This window comes from Neolamprologus brichardi, unplaced genomic scaffold (genome assembly GCF_056152115.1).
Source record: "Neolamprologus brichardi isolate AB-2024 unplaced genomic scaffold, ASM5615211v1 NODE_ptg000046c+_length_82361_cov_1, whole genome shotgun sequence".
In the NCBI taxonomy this organism is placed as follows: domain Eukaryota; kingdom Metazoa; phylum Chordata; class Actinopteri; order Cichliformes; family Cichlidae; genus Neolamprologus; species Neolamprologus brichardi.
Window position 1 is genome coordinate 72765 of NW_028270043.1, and position 9597 is coordinate 82361.

The 9597-nt window shown below is 39.8% G+C and overlaps 1 protein-coding gene across 1 annotated transcript; it reads left to right on the forward strand.

Annotated features, from left to right (window-relative positions):
* The first annotated feature begins 246 nt into the window (after positions 1 to 246).
* Positions 247 to 2148, forward strand: LOC148095924 (caspase-8-like). The gene is made up of 5 exons (XM_087837031.1): positions 247 to 721; positions 807 to 838; positions 964 to 1066; positions 1149 to 1692; positions 1781 to 2148. The coding sequence occupies exons 1-5, from the start codon at positions 385 to 387 to the stop codon at positions 1917 to 1919; spliced, it is 1155 nt and encodes a 384-aa protein (XP_087693157.1). The 5' UTR covers positions 247 to 384; the 3' UTR covers positions 1920 to 2148.
* Positions 2149 to 9597: the final 7449 nt, after the last annotated feature.

The window sequence follows — 9597 nt, forward strand, 5'->3', positions numbered from 1 at the left end:
TTGTACTGAAATGCTTCATTATTGCAAACATTTTAAGATATACTTATTATTCTTAACATCTTAACCGATACTCTGACCCGTAACTATCGTAAAACGCTACGACCGGAAGTAGACACCTTTCGCGCATGCGCGGTACCGATCGGGTTTCCGGTACGGATCGGGTAGCGACACGCGGGATAGTTTCGTGCTAGATGTTATTTGAGAGAAGGAACGAGGTTTCGTTTTCAAGGACAGCAGAAGTTCCAACTGACCGTAAGAGAATTACGTTTTATGTAATATAATGTGCAGCTATTGTTACGATAGTAAGCTGTAGTAAACTACTTCCTTCTCATAGACAGCAGTGTTTAGGATCACCTCTGACTCTTTCCTTTGCGCAGATTCAGCATGTCGGCCAAAGATGCAATGAGGAGCAATAAAACAGACATTCAAGATATTCTGTGCAGAAACCGCGAGCTAATTCTCAAGAAAGTTTATAAGAATAAGCTGATCACTCAGCGGGAGTACAACAATCTTAAAAGCATCAACAACGCAAACGTGGAGACCCACGTCATTGAGCTCGTGGATACGATCATGAATAAAGGAGAAGAAAGATGCAAAGACTTCCTGAACCTCCTGCAAACCGATGGCGCCATTAAAGAAACTTTCCCTCAGCTGGCGAGTTTACAACTGACTTACACCCCCCTTTTATCCAAGCCTGTCCAAGTGTCTTCATGTCAGCACGGTAACACACACGTAACACTGTATAGAAACGCTGTGTCTCCTGTTGTGTTTGGTTGTTTAACTCAGTTTTATTGTTCTTCCCTCAGATGTTCTGCCACAAGATGGGAATATGTCAAAGGTGAGATGCTGATGCAGAAACAGCCTCCTACACTTGTGACATCGCTTGAGACAGATATGTAGATGAAATTCTGTGGTTACGCAGCCTGTAGTAACACATATAAAATCTTGGTGTCCACTCTTTAGGATGTTTATCAAATCATTAGCCGGCCCGTCGGCCTCTGCGTGATCATAAACAATAAGAACTTCTTGGATGGTTCACCAAGAAGAGGATCAGATAAAGATGCCCGTAAGTTTCAGGGGCAGATTTTTTATTCTTTCTTGTTAGTATCTGGTGCTTAAATATTTTTCTCTAATTACATTTTTTGCAGAAAGCTTGGCAGAGGTGTTCAGCTGGCTGGGCTTCAGAGTGCTGATGTGTAAAGACCTGACCAAGGATCAGATGGATCAGGCACTGACGTTTGTTGCTTCCCTGGCAGACATGTCTCAGCTGCAGAAGTTCAACTTTAAAGAGTGGGATGGCAGCAGCTTTGTTGATCCTCAGCAGGTTCTTGAGCACGGTGATGCTTTCATCTGCTCTATTCTGAGTCACAGAAAAAAGGGTGTTGTTTTGGGAACTGACAGGGACCCCTTCCCCATTAAAGAAATTACCCGAAAGTTCAGGGGGTGTGACCAGTCTGTCCTCACTGGTAAGCCCAAAGTGTTCCTGATCCAGGCCTGCCAAGGAAGTAACAAACAGCGTGGAGTGCAGTTGATGGAGACTGATGATGATACTTCACCATTGACCATCCCTGAGGAAGCTGATGTTCTGGTTGCCATGGCCACTGTTGAAGATCATGTTTCATTTAGACATATAGTCAATGGAAGCTGGTTCATTCAGTCTCTTTGTGAGCAGCTGAAGGAGCGCTGTCCCAGGTAATTGTTTTAAAATCACCAAACACATGTGTACACTGACCCTGACAGTGATATCAACATGTTTTTGTATCTCTATAAATGCTCTTAGGGGCGAGGACATCGTCTCCATCCTCCACTACGTGAACGATGATGTAGCACATAGCGAGACCTCCTCGTTGGACAAGCAGATGCCTGAAGTGAGATTCACCCTGAGAAAGAAACTTGTGCTGCCACCTCAGCGCACCTGAAGTCATCATGGAAATACAGCACATCTTACTGTGCAACTAGGGATGCATGATTAACTCAGAGTTACTTATTATGTTTCTTAAAATGTTTCCTTTATATTTTCCATCTTTCTCTCATCATTTTAAATCTTTTATTTTTCTAAATCTGAATCTCGCATTGAGGTGTTGCATTTTATTCATGTAGCAGTTTAATATCAAAGAATAAATCTCAGACTGGGAACACAACTGGTGTTATTTGTGTTGGGAGGTTTTTACATGTGCTGCAGTGAAGCTTCACGGGTGCTTTTCCTAAACTGAGCCTTTACATTCTTAAACCTAGTAACATTACCTAATCAATCAAAAAGGTTACTTTTTTTCTTCAAACAACAAATCTCACAACACTCTCCTGATAGTAACAATAAAAATGTTACATTTAACTTGTTATAATGTCTTTTAATTCTCTCAGAATACATCAGTTTGCTTCAGAACTGTTTGACTTGATTTCTCCCTCCACAAATCCTGAAAGATTACCATGGCTACTATATGTGGTTGAAAGAAACATGTTCCAGCAAAACCTTTTTTCAAAAATGTTGTTTATTTTCTTCTGTCCCTCATTTTGTTTTGTTTTTTTTTTCATGTGGATCTCTGAACTGTTAGATGAAGATAAATACTTGATTTAAAAAAGGAAGGTGAAGTTCAGAGAAGGACATCCCAGTGTTTGAGTGGTCTGTGCTGGAGCAAAGAGACCACAGCTGAAGCCTATTATGGTTAATAGGTATTGCGTAAGTGCTGTAGGAAACATCTGCACTGGCCTTCTATCGTCTGATCACACATTGAAGTCATCTGGGCAGTGCTGGAAAGTAACAGTCTTAAACAATCTGTCTATACGCATTGAAATCGCTATAAATAGTACTGAATATATCCAGATTCAAGTCATGTCATAGATATTAATGTATGATATGCAGCTTATAAATGTTTGGGCTGCCTGCAGAGATGAGCATCTCCCTGTGGTTTGTGTGCTTTGACACTTTCAAGAACCTGGCTTTCTGATCACTGATTACATCAGTGATCTGATTACATCAGTGATTACATCACTGATTACATCAGTTGATCAATGTTTATTGTTAGTCTTTCAACCCAGTGTTAATAGGGTTGAAATTGAATCCATAAAGAAAGAACGGGTAGAGCCAAAAAACACCTTTGGTTACACGCTTGTCCATAAGTGACAGTGGCTTCCTTCTCAGGCTCCTCAGAAGCTGGTGTGCCCTCTGACTCTCACCTCCCTGCACTCCTCCATCTCATCCTATATGCAAGTCTGACTGAGTGAAATCCAGAATTTAAAAAACTCTACATCACTCAGCCCTCTGCTTCCTGAAGTGTGGACACAGGTTGAAAATGTGGGAGTCTTGCTGTCCACTACAAAGGACACTGAATCAAACATTTGTTTAAGGTTTAGTGGGATAGGTTTACTGTACATTTCTGAAATCCTACTAAGTTTAAAATAAGAATTGCCAAGAATATTGAATGAAAAAAAATTGACTTTTAGCAACAGAAACATAATATCTACAAATGTATCTATTTAGATTGTAAGGCCAACAAGGGACAATTGTTGAAAATTAGCAGTAGCTATAAACCTATGTGCGGTACATCAGTTTCATGTCTTGCACTTGAACTATGTTAAACTGCACTGTCCCTTTTAAATAAATAAATTCAAATGATCAAATTAAAAAAAAAATCACTTAAGCTCCCTTGTTGCTATAACATGTGAAATGGCCATCATTTTGAAAAGCAAGCATGTTGCCTGTGTTACGGATTCAAATATTGGGAATGGATACAAGAGGAAAACCAAAAATAACCACACTGGTCCGGCCGGGTCAAGTCAAACGATGATTTAATGAACACACGCGTGGGAGATGGACACCATACAGCAGACAGCATCAGATCTCAAAATGGTGGAGCCTTGATCAAACTCTTATAGCCTCTAATGGCCCCCACCTAATCATAAAAGCCTAAACATTCACATTCTTTCTCACACAGCGCCTAAGCTACGACCTTGGCTCCCTGTTTATCTGCTCCTGGTGAGGTGGGGCAGTATGCTCTGTTCTCTTCTAATCAGACAAATAAGGCGATGACTTTCTGTGAACAATATTTCTTATAACTCAGCAGTATAATGCATCATAAAACAATATCATTCATTCACAATAAATCAACAGTCTAATGTAATGCAAATCAGTTTACCAAATGTAATAGTTATCACCTTCTTCTAGTTCAGGAGCATAATGCAAACTGAAACTACATAATAATTCACAATCTTTAATTAGGGGTCTAACATGGCATAAAATAATATCATAATCCCACAATTCCCCCTGATGAGCTCTTTAGACTTAAAGAGCTCACTTACACCCTGCAATCCAATGTTGCCGGGTTCATTTCTCCTTACTCCTGAGGCCCTTTGTCCCCCTGTTGGGTGAACCATATGTGACATGACCTCTGTGTTTACGCAGTTCAGATGCAAGAAAAACTTTTATTACAACAACAACAGTAGGTACAGATGATACTCCCATCACTCCCCAGTTCTCCCACAGCTTTATTTCGGTGCTACCTTATACCCTCCAAACGTACTCAGACTAGAACCTCTGTCCGAGGAGCTTTTAACCTTTATTTTATTGCTGTAGGCACCAGTGTCTTCCAGTCGGGTGATCCTCTGCTCTCGTTTCCTTCAACCTCAGGGGTTAGACAACCCTTCAGTCGTTGCACAGATCAGGGGATTATTCTGCCCCGATTTCAAACAATGATCTGTGTATTCTGGGATCACAGCTGTGTTCCCCAGGAAAAGGAACAGAAAGGTGTTCTCCTTATGACCAACAGCCTCTCGAACGTCGTTGGTGTGGTGTTCCTGGATTTCCGTCAACCCCTTCGTGGTTATCGCTGTGTTTATTTGATCCATCCTTTTTAGGTGACTAACTGGAGCCCAAAATGCCATGACACTTGAACCCAGTTGATGTTTCAGCAGTCACCGTGTCTGTCTCTGCTGCCAAGGATCCTCGTATATCTGTGACCTCGTCTGGTGTCTGTTCCTTTCTCTGTAAGAGACAGAAAACCAAAACACCTCTCTTCCTAGCTCTAACAATCTAATGTTGCTGTCTACTGATCTTTTGGTGATTCAGAATTGGTTTAGAACATTCAGAATGTCCCAAGGACTTATCCTAATTTAGTGTATGTGTGTGTAAGCGTGTTTGCATTTAGCCTGCTGCACTCAAGGCATTTCCTACACTTTATCAGTCTGGACTATCGCCGAACGAAGCTTATGACCTTCAAAAGACCGAGTGCCAACTCATTATAAGCACATTTGCAAGATATATATAAAAATGATTAAAACCACTCATTCTAATAAAAGACATAAAAAACAAATTAGCCATTTCTAATTCTAACATGTGTCCATTCAATTAAGCTAGAAAATTTAAAAAAAAGGTTAGTGACCTCATATCTTAGAAAGTATCAGACTTTCTCCTATCCAATGTCGTTGCTCCAGTCTTGTTATCCTGTGTTAGGGAATGAAATCAATTTAATTGTCATGTTAGATCTGTTCAACTCCTGGCTCCGCCCAGAGCCTGCGTCTTCACAATTGTCTACAAACAAAACCTGTATTATTATGAACTTCACTTCAACATGAACTTGTTGACTACTTTTGACACCTGTAGATAGAAGATTAACATGGGGTTATAACAATCACTGTAATACAAATGTTAATATGTCAATAGCTTCAATAAATGTTCAATGCAATGTTTGTTATATGATTCTAATGTAACAATAATGCTGATGCTAAAATAACAGTAAAACACACCCTTTTTATCCCTTACTGACCACAGCAGGGGCATCTATGTTTTAATTCAGCCATGAAGCTCACCTGATTCATCACTGAGCCCCACCGGCACTGGCATCTGACAGGGTGGTGCTGCATATTCTTCCTTTAATGTCACTATTTTCAATCTGTTAATTAGAGTGCTTAAACATGAAGTAGACTACATCCACTACAAGTCAATACAACTGTGAATGTGGCCAATTATCAATCTATTACCAATCAATAACAAAAAATAGCTTTTATTTTATGCATGCTTTTAGTCAACCACTCACCCACAGGATCTCCAATCCCAGAAAATTCCTTCTCCTCATTTAATAAGTCTGTCCTCCTTCCATGCCCTGGTAACTGGTCCATCCAGAGCTGTATCATTATGAAATATACATACAACAAGCCAAACCACACCTTGGTCACACCAACCCTTTTCCGCCCTGAAGATGTCCAACGCCATCTTAGTCTGGACTGTCAAAGGTGATTTTAACGCTGATTGTTCCGACAATCCATTTATAACATTTCCTGGTCAGATTAGCCAATCTCTGCACACTGGAATAAACATACTCAACATGATCAACATTTTTCCTGCGTGTTTTTCATCATCTTATTGATTCCAGCGCTCCATCCTTATGTGATTTGCTACATTATGTTTATCTAGAACTCCACTCTGTCTCTAAATGTGTGTAGAATTTTTCATGTTTGGGGTCAAATCTTAAGAATTTGACCATACGTGAAATTAATGGTGTTATTGTAACATGGTAGACCAGTGTGCCTGTGTTAATTCAGCTCCATATTATTGTGTGAAGTTGCACTGGGTTGGGAGTGGTTTTTTGTGTGTGTGTCACATTTTTGGTGAGCCAATGGCTGGAATGGGGTTGGACTAATTAGAGGCAGGTGTACTTGATTGCACTGATACACTGGTCTACTTATAGCCCACACTACAAACACTGCTGTGTCATTTTGTCTCTCTGTGCATGTATGTAATGTGATAATCTGATATGTTTGGGATGGATGGGTTTTGCGCTATGAATTTTATACTGAAGGTGTCATTTTGTCTCTCTGTGCAGGCCAGGGCCTATTATATGCCACAGCCTAAAGGCAGCATAGTTGCACAGGTTGGAGTGATCACTGGCTATATGCTTGCAGGGTGGTGGGTCTCCAAGGACAACTTCTACCCCTGTTAAAGGCAACATGTGGAGTTTGCTTGGCATGTGGCCAGAGCCAGCTATGCCGTGTGGCATAGCTGGCTCTGGCCTTGGGACTGTGTGTTTTTATTTGATTCATGAATGGGACACTGGACTGTTTTATCTTTTATCTCTTGATATTTTTTGTCACTAAATTATCTTTTAGAATTTTATTGACTGTCATCGTTTTGCCCACGACTGAGACGGTTGGTCAGACCTAAAATCTTTCTTTGGGTGTGTTACATTATCACCCCCATCGGGGCTTACCTTTCCCACTTCTGATGATATTCCTCCCTATTCTTTGCAAGTACCCCGTTTTGGTGGCGAGAAACTGTTGGTGTGGTCAAGTGGGCGCTGTAAAAACAAAAGCTCAGGACAGAACAGCTATCAGTCATGTACTTCATACAAAATTAGCATATATTCAATTTCATATTGATCCTCTGAGTGTAATGGTACATTTTAATTTGAATTTATCAAAGCTAAACACAATAATTTTTCTTTATTTTGCTCTTGTTCTTGTGCAGCACCACATGCCCCTGTCGGTTCTATGTTACTTTTCTAAATTATTGACTATTTCAATGGAGAACCTAAATGACTTTGACCAACGTTTGTCATTACATATCTCTATTTTGAAAGTGACAAGTCTATCATTCCCCTGTTATTCCTATAGGTATCAATAGAGTTTTTTCTTGCTTTTTCTATCAAAATTGATTGACTTTTTACAGTGGCCCGCTATGGTTAATAATAACATGTTCAGTCATGAGTGAAATCAAAGCTTCTCTTCACTTTAGCATTTAACATTCCCAACAATATAATGTGCTGCATTAATCGAAACACAGCTAATAAAACCCAATTTTCTTGATGGAAACATCAGTAGCTCAAAATTAGCAACCAAAGGGTTAAGTCTGCAGTTCACACTCATGTGAAGCTACAGCCTCCCCCCCTAGTCTCTGTCCTCCTACTCCTGCAAAAACAAAACAAAGCGAGACAAAACATCCACCCTTCTTTTACAGGCTGGGTGAATTGTTTGTAGACATGTACTAATCCTAAAGTCGGTATCGTTTTTGTCTCAGTGTCAAGTCAGTTTAAACATTTAGTCGTCAGTCCATCACAGTCCAGTCACATGCATACATTCACACACATTCATACCAGATATTGCTGATAATGGAGTCTCACGCGCAACCTAATCAAGCCTCCATCACCAGCAAGATGATGTCATCATTTTAAAGGAAAACAGTTCCTTGTTTTTTTTTTTTGGACTGGATTGACTCGCTGCAATCCTTTTAGGTTCAGGACTTCTCATGTGATCAATGTCCCATATAAGTGAATTTCTCCAGAGCCCATTATAATCATGGAGAAAAATACTTTGCAACTGTTTCTAGTAATCATGTTTTATAGCGCTTTAAAGTTCAATCTCTCAGGCCTGGATTAAAGAGCTGATTTGTTAAATCAGGAACTCACAAAATACCAAAATATCACCACCGGTGGATCACTCCTCTCAGATGTTCTTATTTCAGTGCACTGTAACAAAAGCAAAGACAAACGTAACCAATAAAATACTCATATAATAACAAATACTGGGGCCCGTTGGAAACATGTCCAAGCATAAAACCATCTTTCTCTCTCTTAGAGAAAGAAAACAATCCAAACCTCACTTATAAAATCAACCTAGTGTTAAGCAAAACCCAAAATCAACCAAAACTTCACCAGAAAGTTTTTCTCCGTCCCGGGACAATATTGTGTAGGCATACAGGTACCGTAACTTCTTTTTGCACTGACAAAAAACATGTTGGACTTATTTGATTCAATAGTGGACACTAGTTGCACACAAATGTTTTGCTTTGGTAAAAACTTAAACAACTGAGTTAAATCAACACAACCTTTTCATATTCAGTAAACCTGTGCATTTTGAGTTCATATTACACGATTAAGACATGTTCAGATGGAGTAAGTTGAGCTCCTGGAATATTTTAATCCTTCACAATTCTGTCATTTTATTTCAACACTATTCAATAACTTTTATCCAAATTCTACTTGGTCCCTTAAATACTACATGTTGTCTTCATATTGCCTACGGTTCAACAAAGTCTAAATTCTGATTACCATAAAAATTGAATGGGTCTACAACAACTACCATCCTCCTATCTTTATCCTAATTGCACGAGGGCTGGGAAATAACCCTAAAGTGATAGGTTACGAGGCAGGGTGCACCCCGAACCGGTCACCAGTCTATCACCTAGAAACAAACAACCATTTACACTTACATTCACGGATAATTTAGAATCATCAATTAACCTAGCTCTAATAGCTGCATGACTTTTCACTGTGGCAGGAAACCAGAATACCCAGAGAGAAACCACTGCAAACTAGCCAGACTGTGGACTTGCACCCCAGAACCTTCTTACTGTGGAGCAACAGCACTCACCAGCATGCCAACAATGTAGGAAATACAGGGAAGCTATGATTTCCTGTTGAATTTTGTACAGATCTTTAAAGTCTGAGGCAATTGTGTTAAATACACGTGGGATGCTTACGTAAATCCAAGGGCTGGCCCCCTTTTCTTTTTTTCTTTTCTTTTATTTATTTATTTATTTTTTCAGTGTGTTCCTCCTTCAATTAAATCTCAATCACAAAAATGTGGCGCTCCGAAATAAGGCTCACACCG